This window comes from Podarcis bocagei (genome assembly GCF_964188305.1).
Source record: "Podarcis bocagei genome assembly, chromosome: 8".
Taxonomy (NCBI): domain Eukaryota; kingdom Metazoa; phylum Chordata; class Lepidosauria; order Squamata; family Lacertidae; genus Podarcis; species Podarcis bocagei.
The window spans coordinates 59,112,244-59,139,639 of record NC_138133.1 but is presented as its reverse complement, the minus strand read 5'-3'; the positions used below and the strand labels follow the sequence as shown (position 1 = coordinate 59,139,639).

General features: G+C 38.2%; 1 protein-coding gene and 1 long non-coding RNA gene across 12 annotated transcripts in view; one reads left to right on the top strand and one right to left on the bottom strand.

The window, feature by feature from the left end:
- Positions 1-3,737: 3,737 nt before the first annotated feature.
- LOC308593178 lies at positions 3,738-7,154 on the bottom strand. The gene is made up of 3 exons (XR_014010818.1): positions 7,019-7,154; positions 4,901-4,955; positions 3,738-3,808 (listed from the first exon to the last, which is right to left on the bottom strand). It is a non-coding gene; the product is annotated as an uncharacterized lncRNA (long non-coding RNA).
- EYA1 (EYA transcriptional coactivator and phosphatase 1) overlaps positions 5,555-27,396 on the top strand; it is a 92,846-nt gene continuing 71,004 nt past the window's right edge. Inside the window, exons 1-5 of one of the 11 annotated variants that reach the window (XM_081204631.1) lie at positions 6,713-7,768; positions 7,872-7,910; positions 13,108-13,157; positions 14,639-14,766; positions 16,075-16,137. In XM_081204631.1, the coding sequence (XP_081060757.1) occupies positions 14,643-14,766; positions 16,075-16,137 (187 nt within the window). In that variant the 5' untranslated portion in view covers positions 6,713-7,768; positions 7,872-7,910; positions 13,108-13,157; positions 14,639-14,642. Of the gene's footprint in view, positions 5,574-5,639; positions 6,398-6,712; positions 7,769-7,871; positions 7,911-8,887; positions 9,275-13,107; positions 13,158-14,638; positions 14,767-16,074; positions 16,138-27,396 lie in introns of those variants that run through there. The other 10 variants (XM_081204633.1, XM_081204626.1, XM_081204623.1 and 7 more) reach the window with 10 other exon arrangements.

The window sequence follows — 27,396 nt, the reverse complement described above, 5'->3', positions numbered from 1 at the left end:
GTTTGGCTGGCGCCTTCATTATACACCTTTTAGGCGCCAGGAGAAAATGTCCCTCTTTAACCAGGCCTTTGGCTGATTGACACCTAAGAGACAGAACTTATTAAAAGAGAGGTGAGCTTGCTGCATTTTGACACCACCATCCCTCTGTCCAGGCACTGTGATTGGAGAGTATTTGGTGAGATTCTAGCCCTGGATTGGAAGCTAGAGCTGTCCAGCTTTCCTTCCTCTCCCCACCCAGCATTCTTCTTATACAGTGGTGCCTCGCAAGACGAAATTAATTCGTTCCGCAAGTCTCTTCGTCTTGCGAGTTTTTCGTCTTGCGATGCACGGTTTCCCATAGGAATGCATTGAAAATCAATTAATGCGTTCCTAGGGAAACCGCCTTCAGACCAGGTCCGGGGACAGTCTGTCCCCGGACCTCTTCTGAAGGCTGGGGGGGGGGACAAGGGCTTTTCTTCCCACCCCCAGCATTTTAAAAAACCCCGGGACAGCGGAGGACTTCTCCGCTGTCCGGGCGATCTTAAAATGCTGGCGGGCGGCATTTTAAAATCGCCCCGGGACAGCGGAGGACTTCTCCGCTGTCTGGGGTGATTTAAAAGCCCCTGGGAAGGCAGGCAGGGGGGACAAAGACTTTTGCCCCCCGCCAGCCTTCAGAAGAGGTCCTGGACCTCTTCTAAAGGCGGGCGGGGGGCGAAAGTCTTTGCTCCCCCCCCCCGCCTGCCTTCAAAAGCCCTCCGGGACAGGCAGGCAGGGGGGAGCAAAGACTTTCGCCCCCCGCCCGCCTTCAGAAGGTGTTCCCGCCCCGCCGCCCGGCTTCGGAGCACCGTTCCGAAGCGGGGCGGCGGCGGGAGGTGTTCCCGCCCCGCCGCCCGGCTTCAGAGGAGCCTTCCGAAGCCCGGCGGTGGGTGGAGGTGTTCCCGCCCCACCGCCCGGCTTCGGAGCACCGTTCCGAAGCGGGGCGGCGGCGGGAGGTGTTCCCGCCCCGCCGCCCGGCTTCGGAGGAGCCTTCCAAAATTAATGACCGAATTCTAGAAAACCCTGTATTACAGTATAATTTTGTGCATGTTTACTCAGAAGTAAGCCTCATTAAGTTAAATGGGACTTACTTCCAGGTAAGTGTATATAGGATTGCAGCCTTAAAAGTACTTAGCCTTGGCTGCACTACACACATTGCTAATTTTTATTCAATTTTACAAAGAAAAATAATCTGTTTTATTGTTGATTTCAAAGTAATTTTTAAAAGGCTAGCTAACATTTCATAAGCACATGCATGCAAAACTTCTGTTTTTATAGTTTTTGTGAAGGCCAAGGAGCCAATAAAGTATTGGAATAGATCTGATTATTCTAGGAAGTATAATTCAATCTGTTGTTTTTCACACAATTAAATGTATTTGGAAGCATATACCCATAATAATTATGATCTAGTCACAAAGCGTGCTTATTATCTGTGTTGAGTGCTTTATTAAAATGAATAACCAAATTACCGTCAACTCATGTAGCAAATGATTATTATATTATGTTTCCCCCCTCTCATATTGAGAATGCATTAAAATGTTAATATAAATCATTATCAACAGTGTTTTGTATGGAGCCTATAATGTTCCTGATCTGTTTTCATCTTGGTCTTACAGTCATTTAAGTAGTATACAATGCTTGGTTCAGGAGCTTTAGACCCTAGTGGAACTATGCAAAAGAATAAAGTTACTTAACTGAATCTGTGTGCTCTGAACTGGATTTTATTGTTCATTATTAAGTGATTTCTACGGTGACACAAACATTGTGTTTGAGAGAACTAGTGCTTTTAAAGCTAAAGATGTTTTACTTGATGGAATTACAATGGCGTGACACAGACAATACCTACAGACTCCAAGAGCATTGTTTTGATATCAGGTCACAGTATAGTGAACATACAATGACATAGCCGTGCCTTCTCAACCTCAAAACTCTACTGCAGACAGTGGCTTGCACATTTTATCACTAAATCCCAGTGAGCCTTTTCCAATAACTAGAGTTCCTTGTCCCCCTTTTCCTCAAGTGTAAGTAAAGAGCTGTCAGTTGCCAGAGATCTTGCTGTTATTATAAGCATAGAGCCAGGTAGACGGATCTAAAAAGAAGGAAACAATAGATCTACTACATGGAGTGTTGGTGTATTTTAAGATTCCCAGAGAAAGACCCAAGGAAAGCCACAAACTTCTGCCTAAACTACATGAAAGGCCATCTTTCCCCACATGAACTTTCCTATTCTAATTTTCCTTGGAGGCTCTTCTTCAGGTCTCACTATCATTAGAGGAAATATGGGTGGTGAAACTTGTATTTTGTGATGCCCAGGTTATAGAATTGTTTCCCAAGAAGATTCATCTGACGCAAAGCCTCATTTTTAGAGGTTTTAATGGATGCAACCCACTCTGAAAGTCTTTTGACTAAAAAGTAGGTTGTCAAGAATTCTAAATTAATTACTTAATATAAAGCTAGGACTGGGCATCTGTGGCTCTCTAGGTGTTGTTGGATTAAAGCTGCCATCATCCTTGACCATTTGCTATGCTGGCTGAAGCTGATAGGAGTTACAGTCCACAGGTTCCCTAACCATGATATAAAGAATTTCTTCCTTGACTTCTAACACCAAAAACCAATGTTTTTTGGTGAAGCACACAGTCTCCTGTATTACATTGATTAGGATAGGGTGAGAAGTTGCAAATGAAGATGAGAACCACTTTCTTGACCAATCAAGGTGCATCCAAAATCTGATGCAGAGCTATTGCTTTTGCTTCCCTTTGTTAATTGCATTGGCATATGTGCAATTATGGTTCCATACACATGATCTGCCTTGGTGGATCAAGATAAGTAATTTAAGAACAGAGAGTAAAGATTCAAACATCAAAACTATGGGTCCATAGAATCATAGTTGTAGCCAACGTTATTCATATTCAGAATGAGATTACTCATGCCTATTAATGTAAGTGGGTCTACTCTGAGTATGAGACACACACATATTCTGACATGTATTTCTTACTAGGAGAGTCAAGATCCATTATGCACAGTGGAGTTTCAAAAGCAGTTTTTTGATACAGCTTTGAGGGCTTCTGTTCAAAGATAAAAAATAAATAAATAGAATATCACACTGGGAATGAACAATCTTTTGAAGGTATCTAAATCAGCTCCTTAAGATGAGTGGGAGGGAAGTAATTTGTAACATTTGCATACTGCAAGATTTGCATTCCAGTACATAGTTACCAGATTCTGTTAAACAAGGACTATTTATGGGGTAAATAGAGTAAATGGAGATGGCAGGATATAATTTGAAGATGCCTTAAGCAAATGTATTGCCTTTGTTTCACCTTTTGCAAGTGATGCAAAATGCTGCTAAATATCAAACTCTTTGGCTTTCGAAATTCATTTGCTGAGATTTGCAGGAGAGGACCAACTTCTGTGTCTGTTGGGAAGGACATACAACAGGGCCTTCTTGGTTGTGGGGCCTGTTCTATGCTTTCCTTTCCTAGAGGAGTCTGCTAGAGTTCTTCCCTGTAGATTTTTAAGAGTCAGGTGAAAACTTCTAGTTCAAACCAGCAGTTGGCATGTGATTTGAATTTTAAAAAAAACATTTTCTCTGCTATATTTATTGATTAATGTTATTTTACTATGTCTTATGAGTTATTGTGAACTGCTTGGAAATTTCTGAATTGAAGGGTGGTTAAAAAAAATTGACACCATTTGACTTTTTTATTGCTTTATTGTATTTTGTATTTTTTTAACAAAGCAAAACAAAACCCCAGCTATGTCTCCTCAGGAGGAGTCTTCTCCAGTAACATGTCTGAAAAATTATTAGACAAATAAATAATATGTAGCATGTCAGTGGGATTTTAGAATGCTTTTTTCAGACTTCTCAAGCTTAAAAAGGCATATAAAGAAATAATTTCCATTGATTTTAGTAGAAGAGCATGTCCTTGCTTGGGATCACAGGCTATAAAGTTTCAGGATCATTGTCCAACACCTTGATCTTAAATGCATGTGTTGGATTAAGTCCTACTGATAGTAATATAATTTAGTGCCAGATAAGTTGCGTGCAAGAACTGTGAATTGGAGAGGGTTGATTGGACCTTGGTGAAATTAAGAGCAGAAACAATGTATGAAAATTAACACATTTCCCTATGCAGAACCCAGGAATCTGCTCATATAATGTCAAGAAGGGCGCTTCAGATAATATAAATAAGGCTCATAGTGAAATCAAACAGAGCTTATTTTACCCTTGCTGAAAAATTGGCCTCCAATAGCAAATCTGTGGTTTGTAAATTACATTTAAAAAGGAATGCTTATGCTGAAACAGGTATTTTTTCAGATTCTACTGGCATTTTGTCAAATAATTATATACAAATAGTCAGATCAGGAGTTTAACACAGACCTACAAAGCTATGATCCTTTATATCTCCACTCACTGTATGAAGTATGAATGAATGCTTTACTAAAGGATTATTAAAATGTTCACCAATGAATCTCTTGCAAATCCAAGGTAGATTAGTCTTTCCAGACTTGAATATATCTATCTTGTACATAAAATTAGCTACTTGTCTGTCAACCATTGTAAATACATATTTGAGTATAAATGATTTTGACATTGGATACATTCAGACTGAATTCATCGTGTAACCTTCGAATGATTACAGTACAAATTTTTAACCATGGAAAGCAATTGCTTTAGTATCTATTGTAAAACTTCTGAAAGAGCAATTTGATACATGACTACTCGGAAGTAAGCCCCACTGAGTTCAGTAAAACTTACTCCCATGTAAGTGTATGTAGGCTTGCAGCCTTAATGTAGTTAATAAAACTGTATTTTTTTGGGGGGGGGGAGACTGGGTTAGTATTGTATTTGTATAGTAGAAATATATCAGGCTTGGTACATTACCTCACTTTTTTATTCTTTGCATATTTGCAAAATTATTTCCAGCAGTTGTGTGTTTCTGGGGAAGAAAGCAAGGTTTAATAGTTATCTACATACAATGTGTACCAACTTTTCTAATGTTCTCATTTTAACAGTGTGCTGGAGAAACAAATTTATGCTGATAAACCTCAATAACATATTCTTTTAACAGATTGCTTAGAATGAAAATAAAGCCCAGAGCAATGGCTATTCCTTGTGTCATAGTAAATATAAGGATTTCATTTTAGTAAAATCTTGCCTAATAAAATTAAAATATTGCAAATAAATTTATTTCTAGTGCAGTTTAATGAACCATTATAAAGAACACTTTGAGCATGACGTTTAAGCGATATAAAGAAGGCAAGCATCTCTGTTTATACTGGCTCCATGAACAGATCCAATAGAAATATGTGGATTTTGACCTTAACCTTCCATATATGGTAGGTGTCTATCCCATGATTTTTTTGTTTTTTTGCCAGCACTAAGCAAATAGAGACCCTTGGTGTATCAGCTTAAGACTGTTAGGCACAACTTTTTTGCTTGGTGGAAAGTTTTATTGATAGATTTTCTTCAGAATGTGTATCAGCTGGACATTGCAGCCAGAAGGTATTTTCTATTTATGAGAGTTGTTTTCAATCACAAAGTTTGTTAATGGAAGGTAAGGCTATACTCAATATATGATAACAGACTCTGAGACAAAATTATGAATGTGAGTCGGAAACCAGTTTTAGTTAGGGCATTTGAACTTGTATAAGTAAGCTATGTATACAATTCAGTGTTTATCTCCTTGTGAGAAAATTATTTGTACTGTATTGTGGAGGAGGCTGTGCTTATTTATAAATGTATATCTTATGGTGAGATTGGTTTAAATAGCTCAGAATAACTCTGTTATTGTGGGTGGGAGGCACTGCTTCTCTGGTGATGTGTAGTTCGATTTTTCGAAGAACGGTAATTGTATTAAAATATCATTCTTTTAAAAAGACATCAGTTACCAAAAATATTCCCACTAGATTCTTTCCTAGCCTGAGTTTTTATGTACACAAAGGACAGATAAAAACACAATTAATGTAAAAAGACACTGTGCACCACCAAGTATGAATAAGGATGAGGTGCAATTGCTCTAAAAATGAAATCCAAGTCGAAGTGTGTTTAAATGATTCATTTTGCCCACCATCATTTGTATCTGCACATTATGAACTGTTGAAAGGTTTGTGGTTATCGTGTCAGATTGCTTGATGTTGGCACAGGGCAGGGTTTAGTGTAGGTTAAATATTTCTGAACTGACTTTTTATGTGGATATTTTTGCCCCTTTCCTTACGCAGCAGAGGACGAATCTGCTACGCGCGCCCAAGTCGAGTTCAGACGTGAATGTTGCGTGATATTATTATTATTATTTTTGTAAAGAGTGGACTGGATCGTCCCCTTCCTTATGAAGCTTCTCCCGGCTGGATCCCGCGTTTTGTCGTCCGTTTCGGGCTTCTCGTAAGAAACCTCACTTAAAAGAAACTGCCCCGTTCAGAGGGGCTTAAATCCGCCGCCCCCCTCCAATATCCCCCAAGGCTCTCGGCTGAGGAAAGCTAATTATGCTCTCTCTCGCTCGGAAGGTGCAGATCTGGCTTTTCCCGTGCCTCCTCTCCGAAGCTATAAATGGTTTGGTGGTGATGGTGCCTCAGCAGCAGCAGCAGCAGCAGCAGCAGCAGCAGCAGCAGCAGCGAGAGAGAGAGAGAGAGAGAGAGAGAGAGAGAGAGAGAGAGAGAGAGAGAGAGAGAGAGAGAGAGAGAGAGAGAGAGACCCGCGCGCTTCTTGACAGGGCGCGCTCGGGCCGCATTCTTCCCCCACAGCTGTTTATTCACATACCGCGGGATCCTTCATTTGCATACCCAAACTGCTCGCCAGCAAAGGTTTGCCTCTGAGGCAAGCCAGCCCAGGGCTCTCTCGGTTCGATTGTGTTAGCATTTATTTATTTTTTAAGGACAAGAGAATAGCTGTGGTTTGCATTACAAATAAACAAAAGGGGGAGAAGGGGAGAGAGAGCGAGAGAGTGAGAGAGAAGCCTCGAGGCAGACCTACAAGACTGGGCAAAAAAATAAAATATAAAACCACCTATATGGAGAGGGGGAAGAGATGAAGATTGGGCTGCCGCTCCTTTGTCTGCTCAGCCTCCCCACAGATAATATCTCCGGCCGCCTTCGCTGAGGAGCCGAGCGGGAGAGAGAGAGCGCGCGCGCCGCGGCTTCTTCCCGAAGCGGCGTTTGAGCGGGAATTTCGGAGCGGCGGCGGCGGCGTCCTCCTCAGAGCTGGGTGCTGCCGCTGCCGGAGACGGGCCCCTCGGTGCCACTTCCGACTTTAAGCCTTCCTGGGAAAGCCCTCGGTGGCTGTTTTCAATTTCTTCGCCGAAGACACAGCGCCCTCCCTCAGCTCCGCTCCCCACAGCCACCCCACCTCTCTCTCTCTCTCTCTCTCTCTCCCACACACACACATACACACTCGCTTGGCAGGCACAGCCCGCGGCGGCGGCAGCAGCAGCAGCAGCAACAGAAGTCAGTCAGTCCAGTCAGTCTCTCGCTCGCTCCTCAGCCACCCTCTGCTCTCAACACGGCTTTTTTCCCTCCAGACTGAGCTGCGCTTCTGGTCGAGGGGGAACTTAAAAAATAAAATAAAAAGTAAAAACTTTTTTTTTTTTAAAGCCCAAACCAGGGCAGGTTATAGAGAGAGAGAGAGAGCTTTTCACTCAGGAATTTAAAAAACCCAACCAAAACAAAACTATGTGAGCAACGGTTGGTTGGGCTTTAAGTTAAGCGCCAGCGTGAAGGCAGCCCATAATACTTGGTGGATGCAGCAAAGCCGTTCACTGTAAGTACGAACCCGGCTGTTTCAAAAACTGCATGGATTTGACAACAGCTGCCCCATCTTGCAAAACAGGGAGAGAGGACACTTTTTTTGTTTTTGCTTTCAGACGAAAAGCACCTTCGTCCGTGGCCTGTTTGCAAAACAAGTTTGTACTTTTCCAAGAATCTCAGTAATCTTCCACGCCTGGATCTCCTGCACGTTTCTTTCTTTCTTTCTTTCTTTCTTTCTTTCTTTCTTTCTTTCTTTCTTTCTTTCTTTCTTTCTTTCTTCTCTCTCTCTCTCTCTCTCTCTCTCTCTATCTCCCCCCCCCAACTCCCAACTCCAATTAATATCTAATATACGTCACTTTTTGCAGTTAATTGTGTTTCCCGGTTCGCTTCGTAGCCTCCCCACAAATCAGATGCTACGTGGCTCTCAGCTCTTTATTTGTGTTCAACTTGCGTTTTGTGCCTTGTATTTGGGTTTTCTAAAGTGTTCGAGGGTCACTGAAAATAAAGAACACAATGCTGAGTGATCATATATATATTCCATGAATTTTTATAGACCTGGCTAAAAGGCACAAGAATTCAGAAGAACAGAGAAAGGGGGACATATGGCAGAGACTGACAGCTCTTGCCGAAGCAGGAAATCCTGCTTAATATGTTTAAATGCTGGCAAAGCTCTGCTGAACCTTAAAGGAAGGCTTTATCAAAATGGCAAAATAAACAGCTCCCTGACAATATTATATATGACGTTAGGTACTGCTGGAAACTCAACACTTCGAATTAGGAAACGACCTCTTTAAAGCCCAAGCATACTTTACATCATGTTTATGAATCTCCTTACTCACGAAATTTATAAGAATGTTTTTCTTGAAGCTGTTTTATGAACGTCAAAATATTCTTTTAAAAAAACCCCAAAACAACAACCAGACATCAAATTATATAAAATTACCCTCAAGCCCAAATTTTAGGTGCACTTTAATGGGGAGGGTGAGTGCAGAAGTCACTTTTAAAGCCGATAATAAATGTAAGTTTATCTTTTAATGAAAAGAAAGTCCAGATGGTCAGCTTTAGGATAATTTTTTTTAGATCATCAGAATGGTGGGGGGGGGGTGACTGTTTTGTTTTGTTTTGTTTTGTCTCTCTTCCCCCTCCCCTTCATGCATACTTTCTGGAATCTGCATTTTAAGGTTTCTTGGAGGTTTCTTTCTACTAGCCTCAAGAGAATTATGGATTTCATAAATGCATGACGCTGCGTGTGTATGAAATACATATTAATGGAATTTTGGCATTACCTGAGGTTCAGCTTTGTTGCTTAATGACCTATCTTTAGCTTTAGGAAGCTGAAAACCCAGCACAGTGACAGATTTTTTTTAAAAAAAGCAAGCCATTGTTTCAATTGTGGTGGTCGCAGCAGGGGTTAACACAGATCCAAATGAGTGGGGTTTTGTTGAATGTTTAATAGTAACTAAAAAGTTGTTACACAAAGTGCAACATACAATGCAATGCTGGGCATGTTTACTTGGAAGTAAGTACCACTGTGTACAAAATAAGAGACTTTAAGATTGCAACTTCAAAGTTACATTTATGTTGTTTCAGAAGCATTGTCACAGTGACATATGTCTTCTGTTTTTAAATTTCAGTGATATGTCAAAATTTCAGATGTATTTAGGGAGATTATCATTTTAATCTGTTTGGGGGATTGATGCACTAATTTAATCTAGTTTTAATAATATGGTTACATTTTTAAAGCACATGGTTTTAAAAAGTGCATTTAAATACTATAGCATTTGGAGGTAGCCCTATTGAAGATTGGCAGGGTTTTGTAAAATACTGAAGTTAAGAATTGTGGTTTTCTTCATTTTTTTATTTCCATTTCTGTCAATGTTTTATGTTGAAGATGTTAACTTTGCGGGGGGAAATGCAGTTTCAGATATAAAAAAATATGATTAGAAAGTTCCCATTGTCTTTACGATTTCTGGTTTAGATCACAACTGTGGTTGAAAGTAAGTTACTAACTCACATGTGAGCTATATTTGTTTGAATAAGCATAGCATTTTTTACTTTGATTTTTTTCTTTCAGCTGGAAGAAATGTTCTAAATTATAGTCATTTTATAAGAATTGCTTCTAGCAAGTGAAAAAAAGTCTGGAAAACCAATAATTTAGACAAGTACCTACATTTTATTTGTTCTATGGTGCTCAGATTTAGAATCCCTTCCCATTTACAGTTTACTTTTCACAGAACATTATTAACTTTTTGGCTTCATACATGATTTTCTGTCAGATGCTTTTGATTTGTAATTTACCAAAGTATAATAAACAGTGCAAAAGTCATGAATTTTCTCCTGCATCTTGAGCTCTGTGGTAGGGAAAATGTGATAAAATGTGTACCTTAAGTCTTGTTTGATGATCTCTCAAAGCAAGTTTGCCTTCTGGAAATAATTTCTGGGGTTGAAGAGCATGGTATTAACAGATTTAATGTGGCTATTCAGTGGATTGGTGGAGTACTATGTGAGGTTTAACAAAATGAGAGCGACAAATTGAACATCAACAAAACCTACATCTGTGAAGAATTATAAATTTAATTAGAAAAAACCCAAAATTAAAAGATCTCATTAACTAATCAGAATTAGACGTTACTGCTTTAAGATACTTAAGTGTCATTTTGGTGTTATTTAAGATGCTAGTAGCTTTGCCATCACAATCCTTTCTTTTTCATTTTAGAAATACTAAGAGGCAATGTTAGTCAAACATTTTTTAGCCTTTTAAAGCACTTCCTAAGTAGTAATCATGTGATTTTTCGTAAGGAGCAGAAAGTTTTATTTAAAATATTGTTGGCCTGATTTCCCTGTGCATGGCATTTGCTCATTGTAGCAATTCTCCCTCCCATTTTTAAAGTATTCTTTCTTGAGTAGATTTTAATTATTGCTGTAATCTTCCTACTTGTGTAATAATTAATGAGCCATAGAAGACCATATACTTTGTTGGTAAGGCTGTATTAGATGACAGTAGATGCAGACATATTAAAGTAGCAGTAACGGTGAAATGCTATTCATACATACTGTATGTTGCTTTCCAAAAACTGGGCATCCTAAGTGCAGTTACTCACTGCACTGTAATTTCACATAAAAAACTGAAAGCATGTAAAGTGTAGCATTTTGTAAATTGTAACTAATTTCACCAACATCTGTGTCTAATTGTTGTCTGCATTTGCATTCTTGAGAGTAGATTTATTTTTCCTGTACCACTATGTGGATTCACTTGACCAATCTAAGTAAGGATTAGTAGTTTTAAAGTTATTTTGATTAAAGAATCATTTTTAAATACCATAACACACAACACATGGTTTAAATAATCCTTAATAGGAAAAGGACTGTAACTGAAGTATGACGAATGAAAATGAAGGTCTTGGATATGAACTCTCACAGCTTATAGAATCTTAAAAAGATATGCTAATATCTGCAGCATATGATATATATATATATATATATATATATATATATATACACACACACTAGTAGTTATTTAAAGACAGAGGTAATAGAATATTTTCAGAACAATTTTTGTTGTCTGTAATTGACAAATTATATTCTACAACATCAGCAAAATAATATACAAAACATTAATACATATTACTAGAAGTTCAATTAAAATTATTGTATTTAAATGGCCCTCCATATTGTTAATAAGAGATAACTGTAAAGTATGCATCGTTCCCTCCTATAATTTATTAAAGGTGTACAGAAGTACAAGGAGAGACCATATCCTGAAGCCATTCCACCGCAATGTCTAGGGTTAAGAGTAAAAAGTTTCCATCTTACACTTGGGTCCTTTGTATTTTCCTTTTTAAAAAATGTCTTAGCTGTTGCAAATACACATTTCATACTCCAGTTTGATTTGGTTTGCTATGGTCTATTAAAAAGCACACTATGCAGCATTTTAAATACCTTTGGTGGGGGGAGAGTTACAGTTTTCCTATCTGTGTTAGTACATGCTTTTTGCTATTGTGTGTAACATTATATGTTGTCTGGCTGCTTATACGAGTGGTGTACTCCTGCTAAAGTAGTAATTCTGTCTGTGATTAAAAATAACAAAAACTAGAGGCACACAAGTGAGATTTTCCTGGATGACTTTTATGGCACTTAAAATGCCTCATCTTGCTTGTCTTTGTTCTGTGATCATGTAAGAGATGTCAGTTCAGGTTGGGTGGAATTCTGAATTCAGACATTTAGACAATGTATATCCTTGCTGGGGAAGTTTTGTTTGTGCTTTCAAGCCAGCAGCCAGTCTTCACCTGGGCTTTATCACCTGCTGGCAGTTGTTAGTGGCTTTTTTGGTGTGTGTGTGTGTGTGTGTGTGTGTGTGTGTATGTGTGTGGAAACTGGTATCAAAGGCTATTCATTTAAACACAACCTTACACATTTTTAATAACATGCAACAGCACTGCACTAAACCAGTGAGGGTCTAGATTTCAAACATTATTGAATCTCTCGCCCACCCTAGTCCAAAGAGTGTACATTCACAGAGAATGCAAAAGAGCAATTCATGACCACGGAGTTCATTTTAGAAATATATTTTTGCGTACTGCTCGTATTCATTCATTCTGAAGTGTATGCTCTTCTTTTTTAGTTTAACTTGATTGTAGGGAGAGGTGCAGATAAGGGGAAGGGGAATTTCTGGCCTAGATAAACATAAACATTCGGGAACTTTCAGTCAAATTATAGGAGCATAGCATTTCATTTGACTTTAAATCCTTCAGCGTCGGTTTGCAGTCTTCAAAGTTGGCTGGAAACTGGACTTGCAAACTTAACTGACAGAGTGGAAGGAAGAGGGAGGGATGAAAACTAACATGATAAGGATAAGAGACTGTCAAGAGTTAAAGAAGTGGGAGGGTGATGTGTTTCAGCCAGTGATAACAAAAACTGAAAGATCTTCAGAGGATGCTGGGGGAAAGCATATGGGAGCTTCTTCCCTTTGCTAGATATATTTTCTCTGTTAATAGCTACCTTACCCAGGCACCTCTTCCTAAACTACCTTAGCAAGACTGCTTTGCATGTTGATTGGGGGAGGGGAAATCCAGTGTGCAGCTGTCATAGGCCAGTGATGAATCACTATCCCGTCATTTGGCTGCCTTCCCCATGACATGGGCAAGGGAGGGGGGGATAGACCTGCTGGAGGAAACAACAGTTGAGGCTTCAATTTAAAGACAATATGTCTTTCACTGCAGCAGTAACCCCCTCCTTCTCTTTTGGTTAAAAGACAGCATTACCATCCTCAGGAAGATTTCTTTGTTTAGTTAGATTAAGACCTGACATGAACGTAGAATAACAGAGGCTTCTATTTGTGTCCCTGGTTTGCAGGTGCAAAAATCCCAAACCAGTTCAGATGTTGCTGTTTCATCCATTTGCAGGTAAGGATAAGATCAAAGTGGCCTTTCTGTATGGGGAAAAACTACTTAGAATGAAGTTATTTTACTCCATGTGAAAGACATATGAATGATATTTGATTGTTGTTAATTTTAAACTGGAGAATATTGCTTCACTGCTTTGAGAAGTAATTTAAATATGCACTTTTAAATAAAGGTTCTGCTCAGCACTAAAATGTTTTATAATTCATGTATACACTTCTGTGTATTTTAAAATTGTTTGGATTTGGTCATGAAAGTAACACCAGCAGTCTAGCATTTAAAAGGACTCCAACTGGTAGTTTTTAAATGGAGCATTATTAGTGAGAAAATTTGTAGTGTGAAAGCAATATAAATGTGGAAAGTAAAATACATATTTATGTTAGAAAATGTGCAATGGAATTCTGTGCACGCTTCCTTGGTAGTAAATTCCACTGAGTTGAGTGGGGTTTACTCTTAAGGAGGTGCACAGCTTTGCAACCAAAGTTAAACTGATTTGGTGGACTTCAAGTATACTGTGCAAACTTTTGCTGATAATATTTAATCCAAAAATATTATGAAAGCAAAATTTGTTAGCATATTGTAAACTTTGGGCTTAATGCAAACTGATACTTCATTACATAGAAATGAATCAAGTGTTCCAAAACTTTCCTCATGCCGAAGGGCCCTTATTCTAGAGTACATGATTTGAACATTGCCCCTTAACTATAGTATGCAGATCTTCTATTCAGTATAAATCTAATGGAAGTTGAGTATTATAAAAGCTATTATGATCAGGAATCGTAAGCACAGTTAAGATACAAGAGAGGCAATATATTCTATAAAATATTGACAATTTGCACTGATTCTGTTCTTGTTTCACTTTAAGTGACAGTTCAAGTACTGCAAAGTGCTAAGGCATACTAATGCCTGTATGGATTCACTGTATATTGGCCTTATCCCTTTTCAATTGAGCACGCTTTATGTAATCCACAAAGCAAACAAGAGAGCAGACATAATAATGTTTTAATGCTGCATTTGTTTCAACGGAAACAGAAGAACAATTAAGTAGTTTGCCAGAGTAAACACATACATCAGGAATATCTCATTCCTTGTCAGTTGAGCGTAGGTTCAACTATTGCTTCAAGTGTTTTATTTGGTTTGGAGGCCCATTAAATCGTAATTGGGTGGTAAATTATATGCAAGCGAACAGTGTGACTGTATTGCACTTGGGATGTACTTTTCAATGCATTTTAATTTTTGTCTCTAATTTTGCGCTTTATAAAATGTGTAGACAGGCAGGTATAAATGTATTTTAAATCTGTTAAGGATTGTGTATTATACAGAGCCATTATGAAATGAGTGTATGAAATGACTCAAAAATGTAAGGCAAACTAAGGAAGTAATAATGTATATGAAATAGTAAAATCAATGGTAGGGCATGGGTTGTACTTCTACAGTCAGATCTGAAAGCAGTAGTCAATTTTTCTACTCACTTTTTTTTTTAGGTCTATGGAAATGCAGGATCTAGCCAGCCCTCATAGTCGACTAAGTGGTAGTAGTGAATCTCCCAATGGTCCAAAACTTGATAATTCTCACATAAATAATAATTCCATGACACCCAATGGCACAGAAGGTGAGTTGTTGGTGGGGTTTTTTTGTGATATGATGGGTTTACTTTAGACCTCAGTTTTCACTGAGATGGTAAATGTGTGTCTGGACTATGCCACTTCGGACTAAAGGTGGGGGCTTTCATGACAGAACACTCCTTCATACAACAACAGTCTTCTGCACATAGACAAAGCAGCATGTCAGGGAAAGTATCCTTCAGCTTCCTGTCAGCTAGCTTTCTATCTGGTGGGTTTTACTATTATTTTGGATGGAGGAGCTCCCATCTTGAAACTGAAATGGTAGAGCCTTTACACACTAGTTTACCACCTCAGATTGCCAGGCCTTACCTTTCTATTAGATATGAAATACTGTATAACTAGATAACATTCCAATGGTTATTCATGGGCACTTACTGAAGTTTGACTATAGCAATGACAGTGATGAGAAACATCTATCAAATGAGTTATCCATTTACCCACCATTCCCATGCCCTTTACCCAAAACATTTTTTTTGGTCTGAGTTCTAAATGAAGACTATTTGGGTTATCAGATTATACTTTTAGCCTCCATTCCCTCTAAATCTAATGGAGCTGCATTGTATTTTGTCAGATAGACCATTTTTGTCCCCTTTCTCTAAATTAAAATAATTCAAATTTGTATCTTTAGGATGGCAACCTTAGTCAATATTAATGACTGACCACTGCCTTTTGGATAAAGACATCTGATTGAGGATGTAGTCATAGCATACTTACCTGTGAATAAAGATCTTTAAACACAGAGACTTGATTCCAGACATGCAGAGGACTGTGCTGTTTATCTTTTTTTGTGTGCGCATACACCACTGACTTCTGATTTTAAAATTGGAATGTAAGCATACTGTTTTATCTTAACAAAATCCAGAAAACTTTTCCTGTTGATAAACACACTTACATCGAAGTTAAGTTTTAATGTGATGGCTCCAAGTAAAGAGAAAAGTGGTGTACTGGTAAGGAGAAAAAGAACTCCTTTAATAGGACCAACCAATATGTTATGAAATTGTGATTTCCCCAGAAGTCTTTATCAGGCAAGGGATCCCCCAAAGCAGGAGATAGTGGGTGCATGAGGAAATGAAGAAAAATAAAAAGGAGTACAAAAATTAGTCTGGATGTTGAATCAAGGTTATATTTTAGAGATTGTAGACTGCAGGAACACTGCCTGAAGCACTGCCCTTTAATTAATTAGTTAGCAATTTTAAAAAGAAATAGAAAACTTCTGTACATTTTTGTACGTATTCTTTTGGGACATGTGTGGAAAAGGTACTAGCTTTTTCATTTTCTTTGCAATTTTCCTTTAGGTGACATGACTCTGCTCAGCACTGCAGACTGGTTGTTAAATACTAATACACAGACCACTGCAGGTTTGTGTAGTAATGGTGAATGCACAGTTATTAGCATGCGTTTTAAGGTTTGCAAAATATTAAAAGGTTCTGACTGATTGTATCTAATCAAAACTGGAAATGCTGTGGTTTGCCCTCATTGATAAATAAGCAAAGTCATAACCCTTTATATGATATCCATAGGTAAACTCCCTTGAACACTACAGCTTCCAATTTGGCATGCATAGGGTTAGGGTATAAATATAGTTTTCAAGCAAAATGTTAGCACAAAAGCCAATTTTTAAATTGGTTGCTGTGAGGCGGGATAGGACTTTGCTTCACAATTACTTATATAGTAACTAAGGAATACACCGAGAGCTGTTTTATCTCCTTAAAATGAATTTGATGTTTTGTGTGTTGGGATGTATTACTTACCCTTGTCCCTACTTGTTTTCCTTTTGTTTATCTGTTGGGGGTAGAGGATAATGATGGTCTTGGATAGACAGTTGGATAGTAATAGTAACTTGGAGGCAGGCAAGAGAGTATAAACTATTAAAAGGAAATCTTACTTTAAATAAAAGTATTTTGAAAAATCATAGGATTGATGGAGATGCTGTTAGTGTTTGGGTTCCACGTGCTTCCCTTGAAATTGCAGTGTACATAATGTGTAATCTGCTTGTTTGCTGCATGTGAGATAGAAAGATGTCACTGAATAGTTAGGTGGTCAACATCTGATGGTAGAATGGATCAGATTCTAATGTGAACTCTGATGTCACTCCTATGGCAATCTTAATCCTGTTACAGTATGTGTTTTAAATTAATTCTGAAGTAAAGTTAAGTTTTATGTCATTATAGACAGGTCAAGCTGTTTTCACTGATTTTTTTTTTAAAATGTACTAAATAAAACAGCTCTGTCCAAACCCCATATTCTTTAATTCCTTTCAAATGTGCTGCAGGAGGATGTGGTTGATAGATATCTATCTGTTAGTAGCTAATATTTTTCACTTCACACTTAGTGGTTAACCTTTTACGGCAAGAAATTGGGATGTAGATGGGTGCCAGTGGTCTGGTATAATCAAAGTTTAGTGCTGATTCCTGCAGCATTAGTTCAAGAATTATAGAAACTCCTTGTTGCAGTATGTGGAAAATGTTACTTTCTTAACATGATCCTCAACATATTTCTGCAGAAATATCAGGATGTAAAAGTATTTACTTCAGCATTAAGCATTAAGTATAGTTGCAACTGAAGTTTATTCATTTAGTTGTTTAACAGAGACTTAGCCATTCTTGCAATAAATCAGTTATAGAAATAGTTGTATGCCACAGCTAATGGGCCATAAATTCATGTTAGGAATATATGAAATTTTAGTTTTCATCTCTCTCAAGCCTTGCTCTGAGCCAAGTTGGAAAACAGTAGCTTATACCTGATACGGGGGGGAAATAATAATTGGTAGTTGGTGGAACTGCATAAGTGCTTCCCAAGAAATAACTTTTGTGGATAATGAATGTGAACAGAATTTACCAACACAAGATGGATGTCATGATTGGCACAAAAAGCCTTGATTGTTCAACCGGATAGTGGGCATTCTGGCAACAGTCTATCAATATAGGACTACCTAGTGCAAGATGTGAATAGTGAAGGGAATAAGCAAATTTGAGTTTAAATCAAACTGCTAATGGCATGAAGTGTCATTTTAGGATGTAAGTAGCCATGATTCTCAGAATAAGGAAGGAGAACCATTTCCTCAATTGCTTTCTAGACCACGGCTAGCAAACATAGTACACTCAATACATGTACATGTACAATACATAGTACACTCAATACAATGCCCATCAGCCCTTACCAGCTTCTATCTGATCAAAAAAATGTATGCTACACTTACTTCACAGTTAAGCTGAGGTGTGTACATTTGAGACAGGAGTTGCATATGCATAGGTCGGAGCGAAACAATACAAACTGAAAGCCTTTGCAGATGACCTAGTTTTGACAGTACAGGAGCCAGTATCTAGCACAAAAAGAGTTTTGGAACTTATCCTGGAGTTTGGTCGGGTGGCGGGATTCAAGTTAAATAAACAAAAAACTAAGGTTTTGGTCAAAAATTTGACATCTACAGAGATAGAGGGGTATCAGAAAGAGACAGAGCTAAGTGTGGTTAAGAAAGTGAAATACCTGGGGGTATATTTGTCCACCAAAAATTTAAATCTTTTTAAAGATAATTATGAAAAATGTTGGTTGGAAATTAAAAAGGATCTGGATATTTGGTCAAGATTGAAACTTACCTTGTCAGGCCGAATCGCAGCTATAAAGATGTGTGTTTTGCCAAAAATGCTGTTCTTATTTCAAACCCTTCAGGTCGTGGACAGAATGGAATGTTTTGGAAAATGGCAGAAGGATATTTCTAAGTTTGTCTGGCAGGGCAAAAAGCCCCGAATAAAATTCAAAATACTAACCGACTCAAAAGAAAGAGGGGGGTTTGCCCTGCCGGACCTAAGGTTGTACTATGAAGCTGCAGCCTTCTGCTGGTTGAAGGATTGGTTCCTGTTGGAAAACACCGATGTCCTAGATCTGGAAGGGTTTGACAACGTGTATGGTTGGCATGCATACTTGTGGTATGACAAGGCGAAGGTGCATAAATTGTTCAAAAACCATATTGTCAGAAAATCAATTTTTGCCGTCTGGACGAAGTACAAGGATTTATTAGAAAGCAAGACCCCGAGGTGGCTATCACCTGTGGAAGCCAAGATTTCAAAAAAAAAACCCAATATGGAGGCCTACTGGCCAAAGTATTGGGAACTGATTGAAAGAGTTGGAGATAATTGGAAGCTCCAAAGCCAGGACAAATTAAAAGGTAAGGTGCGAGACTGGCTACATTATGCTCAAATTCAAGAGGTATTCAAAATGGACAGAAAAGTGGGTTTCCAGTTGGAAAAATCGAAACTGGAGACGGAGTTGCTAGAACCAAAGATTAAGGTACTTTCGAGAATGTATGACTTGCTGCTTAAATGGAACACACAGGATGAGACAGTTAAATCTGCTATGATAAAATGGGCACAGGATGTGGGACACAACATTATGTCTGAAGACTGGGAAAGGTTATGGAACACCGGTATGAAATTCACGGCATGTAGTGCCTTGAAAGAGAACATTATGAAAATGGTATACCGGTGGTACATGACCCCAGTCAAGTTGGCTAAAATATATCATCTTTCTGATAATAAGTGTTGGAAATGCAAGGAGGCAGAAGGGACATTCTTTCACCTCTGGTGGACCTGCCCGAAAGTAAAGGCCTTTTGGGAAATGATACATAATGAGCTGAAAAAGGTATTTAAATATACCTTTTCTAAGAAACCAGAGGCCTTTCTCCTGGGCATGGTGGATCGGAAGGTGCCAAAGAAGGACAGAACCTTGTTTATGTATGCAACCACAGCAGCTAGGATTCTCATCGCTAAGTTCTGGAAAACACCAGATTTACCCACACTGGAGGACTGGCAGACGCAGTTGATGGACTACATGGAGTTGGCAGAAATGACTGGCAGAATCCGAGATCTGAGCGAAGAAACAATGGAGGAGGACTGGAAAAAATTTAAGGACTATTTGCAAAAACATTATAAGTTGTTTGAATGTTAAGATAGCGCACGATTAAGAAATACTATGCTTCTGCATTTTATTTTAAGCAAATGATAAAGTAAGCATTGATGGAAAAAACGAGACATATTTGAAACAAAATATTATGTTTATTAAGAGTCTTAAAATTAAATTACAAATTTTTGAAATTGGTAACATAATATATTTAAAGGTACAATAAGATGGGAAACAAGATAACAAATTGCTGAACTGGTTAGAATAATGAACGCAATGCTGAGAGGATGTGAGGAGGTCCAAAAGTGAAATGCTGAAGGATGTTAAGGAAAGTTTCATAACATTTTTTCTTGTTTTTATTCTTTCTTATACATATATACAAAAAATGTTTCTTGTATCTTGCCATGTAAACAATTTTGTAAATCTATGAAAAGAAACGCAATAAAAAATTTTTTAAAAAATAAAAAAAAAAAAAAAAAGGAGTTGCATATGCATAGACGAGAGTTTCATGAATAGGAGTTAGGAGGGTGCAGATGCATGGAAACAAAACGGGTAATGCACATTGGTTGACTTGAAATTTGAAATGTGACTTAAGCAAATGTGATGTTTAAGCAGAGGTTGGATGGCCATCTGTTATGGATGCTTTAGTTGAGATTCCGTCATTGCAGGGGGTTGCGCTAGATGACCTTCGTGGTCCCTTCCAACTCTGTGATTCTATAATTCTATGAAACACAATTAGGAAGAACAACCTCACTGAATGATGGGTCTTGTAGTCCATAATGTATGCAGTGCACCTAGTCTGCTATACCTGCTACACCTGCTACAGAATATATATCTCTTTATCTGCATGTATATACTGTGCTAAAGTTGTCAGTTGGTTTTCATACTGTGGTAGACTAGCTGATATTAAAAGTTCTGTTTGGCTTGTTTTAATAGAAAATGGATAACTGTATGTGGCTGTTGTATGTGCTGTTATAGAATGTGTTACGTATGTGATTTAGATTTATGTGTGTACTGCTTCATTGCAATTACTTCTTTTATTGTATGCCCGCTTATGTAGTGTTATTGTGAGAAATATTGTGCAATGTTGTATTGGAAATAGATACCTTTTACAGGAAAGGTACACTGTACTCCTTAGCCCAATATCCCCTTGAGCAATAGGTACAGCTCGCAAGATGAATCCATTTTGTGAAAGGGATCCTGCTGTAGGGCAGGCAGTTTGGACTTGATAACCCATTAAACTTTAGAACGTAACACACACAATATATTATTCTGATGCCAGCAGATCTTTTGGGGAGTGGCTGTGTGTAGGTGGGTGCTTTATAAGAATTAATGTATTTTAGGTGGTAGAATACTAACACCTTGGCAATAAATGCAGTGGGTGAAATCCAAGAGCTATGGGGGCAGTTTCTATGCATTCTAAGCTGCAGCTTCTGAGTTTACCTGCCTATTGAATCAGTTTGATACCCAAAACACTTTTTATGGAAGTCAGGGACTTTTTGGGGTGGCCTCTGATGCAATATGTGCTTGGAACAAGTACATTTGATCTTTATATCTTTTCACATCCCACATTGAGACAGCTGACCTAAAAGCCATTTTTGCAGCAAACTCTGGCAATACATGTGGGAAAGTTGTTCTTTAGATCTGAAAGGAATATGGTTTGCATTTTCTGAATGAGTCATTTTATAGGCAAGACATATCTCAAGTTTTATGTTTCATTTATTGGACTGAAGGTGCAAGGTGTTAGATTCTACTGTGTATCTTAAGGAAAGAAGAAGGATAGCATTTGTTTTTATTGCAGGAATTAGGCTTTTTGTAATATTGTTTTAAAAACAATAAAACAGCTTATTAAACATGTGTATGATACATCTTTATTTCCCCCTTTTTCTAATTGAAAGAGCAATCCAGTGCAGTGTTTGCACAAACTGTCCACAGTTAAATCATATAGCAATATCTTGTTCTTTGAAAGCATTACTTGTGAAGGTGCATCTATTTTATTGTATTTTTACACTGTCATGACATTTTATACAGGAATTCATAAAAAAGAATACCTGTTGCTATATAATATCTGGAAAAGATACAGAGATATAAATGGGGGGATCAGAATTGTTACCTCCTTTAAAACCTAAGGCATTTTAGGAAGAGATACATTTTTTTCTCAGAATGGATCAAGGAAAAGTTATATGTGTTGCCACTGTTCATTGATACCAAAATTCTTGATACCGCACCCCTTGAAAATTAGTTAGACAAATAGTTTAAAAACCCTTAAATTCTTAATTTGCAGAATTAATTTCTGCATTCTCAGAGTGTGTGCAGATATAAACAACGAGCATACAAACCTTTATGGCAAAGTTACTCAAGCATTTTCAGCTTGAGCTCTGACTTCAAAACTTACTCTTCTTTTGGAGCCCACAGTCTACATAAATAATATTTTATGCAGATGAGCATACAGACACCTCTGCATGCAATCACAGCACTGTCATTATGGAAAGGCTAGAACAAGATTTTGTATCTCTTGCTCCACTCCTAGTAACGTGTGCAGCAATTTAACAGGAGATGCTGTATGTTCAAATATCAGAACCCTCATTTTCAAATCACAGTGGGATGGTGAGGAAGGTGCTGTCACCTCACAAATCCAGTGTTGATCAATAAGGGTCCTTGCCAGGTCCTAGAGAGGAAGAAAGGCAGCGCCTACTAAAGGTCCTATCTGTCCCTATAACTTGGTCCATTCTCACATCTGAATGGGCTATAAATATTGAAAATAGAATAATAATAAAATATAAGGCTGGATTCAGCTACCCTGTTCCACTAGTAGAAGCCAGCTTGAGGACCCCTGCTAGTGTAAAGGGGCTTTCTGTCCTTCCCCCTATGACTCTCATCCCCCCAAAAAATCCACTCTGAGAGGTCAGAAGACTTCCCCACCTCAACTAAGGTACAAGGGACAGAGGGGAAGTCATTTCATCAAGCAAGCAGAAATGACAGAACAATTTCTTCATTGCTCTGTTGAATTTCACCCACATACTTTAATAGATGCTTATTGCAATGGTTTTATGTGGACCTTTAAAGTGTTATCTAACATGGGGCATTTGAATGAGGTAATTGAAAATTCTAATAAATAAATTAAGAGTGCTATGAATGTCCAAGAAAAATAATATGTTCACTGAATATCACATACACACACATTCTGGCTCAGTATTATTATTATTTTAATACATGCTAGTGCAAAGTTGTCCATTATCAAACCTCACAGTATAAGAAGGAATGGAAAATTATGGAGTATTCATGGACAGGAAGAAATTTCAGATGAAATTTAGGGATACTTTGTGCTGTTCGGAGGCTGAGCCTGCTCTGACGTACTGTCACTGCATGCAACAGGGAGAATGCAACAGGGCATTGCAAAAGGAAGATGCTTAATTGTGATGGGTGACAAAAACGTCTTCCAGTTTTTCAATATATTTTTGCTTAAACTTCAATAAGTCAAACAAATTTAACAATTAATGTATTTATTTTTAGTAAAACAACAGCAAAAGACTAAGGGTGATGTCCAGTGTTAGTCATACTCAGAGTAGACTCAGTAAATCAATAACTGGCCCACTGAGTATGACTAATGTTGGATACCAGCCCAACAATTTTATTGTGGCTAAATGTTTGCGGGTCAGAATCCTTTTCATTGTATCTGAATTCATTAGGCTTAATAGTACCACAAAATTTCTTGCTATTTTTGATACAGCCAACTAACGTAGCTGTTCATGAAGTTTATTTTCAGTGAATATCATCAATAGTAAATCTATTTGGAAAATTGAATAAAGACAATAAATATGAGATTTAGGTCTGCAATTGTATTTCTTTTAGTAGTAATCTCCATGAATGCAAAGATCTATCTGCATAAACTGTTCATTGTGCATAGGACTACAATGCATTTGTGCTGTCAGATATTGTAGTACTTCAGTGGTCTGCGGGCCAATTTACTGCTGCGTCAGCTACTGTTAGTTCAGCATTACTGTAATGAGAATAATAAGGGAGTAATGCAGCAATGTATTCTGAAGCAGCAAAAAACCCCACTTGTGCCTGTATAAAGCTGTAGGAAGAATGGGATCATCATAGGCTATGTTTGTAATCCACAAGCCTTTCATGCTGAGTGGTCCCGTTGTGGTTAGACATAGTACTACATAATAAGTGTTTGGGTTGATATGCATTTAGAAATCTTAACTCATTTATTTTGAGTAACCTTGTCATGTCATACTAATGGATGATGCATGCAGCCTCCATCAGACACCTAAGCATTTTCACCAGCAATCCATGTGGAGCTGTTATGTATAGTGAAGGCAGGGGTCTTGCTTTATCTTAAATTATTTCCAACTGAGAGCTAGCATTAGGAACATCTCATCAGTACTCACTAGCCTTCAAGTTGCACTGATTTAAAAAAAGAGGGATTACTATGAAATCCTATACATGCCACTCAGAAGTAAGTCCTATTGAATCCAATATGGATTACTCCCGGGTAAGCAGGTATAGAATGACATCTTTAAATAAACAAAATGAATTATTTAACAATTTGCTTAAATCAAGTTGTTCAGTAAGTTACTCATATATTTTCTGAACAAGAACTTATAGTAAATGGCTGATGAAACAAAACATATTTAGTTGGCATATTTAGTTGGATCACTGGGGAGTAGAGGCTTTAAAGCCTTCTAATGATCCTGATGCAGCCAAGATCACTGTCTGCAATGGCAAAAGCAAAATGAAAACAGTGGCATGGATAGTTCTGGGATTTCTGGAAGGAGGTATACTACCCTGCAATTTTGCATTAGTAGCATGGGGACAGTAATCTTTTGATCACTGGGATCTCCTTTATATATTCCCACTCACCCACTCCAGTCTGTGGGACTAGCACTGTTACAGGTGCCATATAATGCTTGTTCTTCAAGTGTAAGAAATCATTTTTTAGTGTGGTTTCCTGCCTGTATAGAGGAACTCCCCGCCTGTAGACATGGCAGGTGCCTGCTTAAAACCTTTTTGTTTGGGCAAGCTAATCTAGACACGCAGAAGGTACTTACGTTTTAATCTGTTTTTAGCTGATTGTTGATTATAATCAGTGTTTGAATTTTTTAATACCTGTTTTTAACTGTCTTTTTGTTGATATTTTAAATGTTTTGTTTTGTAAACTGCTTCGAGGTTTTATTACAATCAAGCAGCTTAAATCACCATCCTAATGCTTATTAGCAGTATGGAGAGTGATTGTTTTTCTTTGCCATCCAGTTGCTGCTCGATGAGCTGGAGGGAGTTAATGGGGCTCCCCAGGAACTTGGCAGGCTGTACAGAAAACAGCCAAGAGCTGCTTGCAGCCTATGGGTTACTGTGTGTTTCATATTACTACTGTTGTTGTTGTTGTTTTTTTTTTTTTTTAGTCGTTTAGTCATGTCCGACTCTTCGTGACCCCATGGACCAGAGTATGCCAGGCACACCTGTCTTCCACAGCCTCCCGCAGTTTGGTCAAACTCATGTTGGTAGCTTCGAGAACACTGTCCAACCATCTCGTCCTCTGTAGTCCCCTTCTCCTTGTGCCCTCAGTCTTTCCCAACATCAGGGTCTTTTCCAGGGAGTCTTCTCTTCTCATGAGGTGGCCAAAGTATTGGAGCCTCAGCTTCGTGATCTGTCCTTCCAGTGAGCACTCAGGGCTGATTTCCTTAAGAATGGATAAAATAATAATAATAATAATTTATTATTTATACACCACCCATCTGGCTGGGTTTCCCCAGCCACTCTGGGCGGCTTCCAACCGAATATTAAAAACAATATAGCATCAAACAAATAATAATAATTTGATTTTCTTGCAGTCCATGGGACTGTCAAGAGCCTCCTCCAATACCATAATTCAAAAGCATCAATTCTTCAGCGATCCAGCCTTCTTTATAGTCCAGCTCTCACTTCCATACATCACTACTGGGAAAACCATAGCTTTAACTTTATGGACCTTTGTCGGCAAGGTGATGTCTCTGCTTTTTAAGATGCTGTCTAGGTTTGTCATTGCTTTTCTCCCAAGAAGCAGGCGTCTTTTAATTTCGTGACTGCTGTTACCATCTGCAGTGATCATGGAGCTGAAGAAAGTAAAATCTCTCACTGCCTCCATTTCTTCCCCTTCTATTTGCCAGGAGGTGATGGGACCAGTAGCCATAATCTTAGTTTTTTTGATGTTGAGCTTCAGGCCATATTTTGTGCTTTCCTCTTTCACCCTCATTAAAATGTTTTTTAATTCCTCCTCACTTTCTGCCATCAAAGTTGTGCCATCTGCATGTCTGAGGTTGTTGATATTTCTTCCTGCAGTTTTAATTCTGGTTTGGGATTCATCTATTCCTGCCTTTCGGATGATGAATTCTGCATATAAGTTAAATAAGCAGGGAGACGATATACAGCCTTGTCATACTCCTTTCCCAATTTTGAACCAAACAGTTGTTTTTTATCCAGTTCTATCTGTAGCTTCCTGTCCCACATAGACAATTTCTCAGGAGACAGATGAGGTGATCAGGCACTCCCATTTCTCCCATTTTACTAGGAACATCTAAAACCGCTAGTCATGACACTTCCATTTGCAGTAAAATACAAGGATACTGAGCAAGAACACGTTATTATTTTTGTTGTTCGTTGCTTGTTACCTGGATATCTGCAAGCGACTTACAGCATTTAGAAGGCTGTGTCTGAATAGAGATGAATGACTTCTTCCACCACCACCAGATCATGTCAGGTTGGCTCAAAAATAGGTGAAAAATCAGGAAATAGCTTATGTCTGATATAATCTGATTTCAGAAATAAGCCGGCCTCCCTCCCTGAAACTCTCCTTTCTCTCATGGATTCTTTCTCCCTCCCATCCTCTGATCCCACAAATTCATTCTCTCCCTCTCTTCAACCCCACTTATCAGTCATGGTGATTGTCTGGTGAAAAGAAATTGCATATAATTTAATTTATCATTGAACAGCAAAAAAAAAAGTGTAGGCTGTTAAGGGCAATACAACAATACTGCAATACACATTTCACAAGTACATGTTATAACTATTGTTGTACAATGCTCTCTGAAATGATGGGGGGAAATATTATTTCTGCCAAATAGCTTTCCTTTTCAGATGTTCTCTTCCTCCTTTCTCCATGAACATTTGCATCATGTTTATTTACACTTTGTAGATATACAAAATAGAAAAATTGATAGAATAGAAACAATGAAACTATTCTTACAAGGGGACCTATCTGCTGAGCTGGTGGGGAAGGTTTATTTTTTAGAGGTTTGGGGGGATGGAAATATAATTATGTGGTACAGCACAGACTTTGTATGCAGAACCGTGGTAGGACTGCCATCTCCAGATAGGGCTGGAAAAGACTTGTCAAAGCCCCCAGAGAGGTTATGCCAGTCATTGCAGACCATACAAAGTCAATGGCCTGACTTTGTAAAAAGCAGCAACTTATATACTGTATAAGTCAACTGAAGGTATTGGTCTCAATATCATTTGAAATGGCTATCTCATGGGTGTTCCTATTTTATTGTGGGTGTACAGCATTCTTCAATGTGTTCTTGGCACAATAATAGTGGTGAATTTATTCCACTTTAGTTTCTTCTGAGGTGCTTTCACAATGCTATCATATTATTGCTGTTCGGAGTGGCTATAGCACAGAAAAGTGGGACAGAAATAACGAAAAACATTTGTGGTACATAAAGTTAAAGGATTCCAGT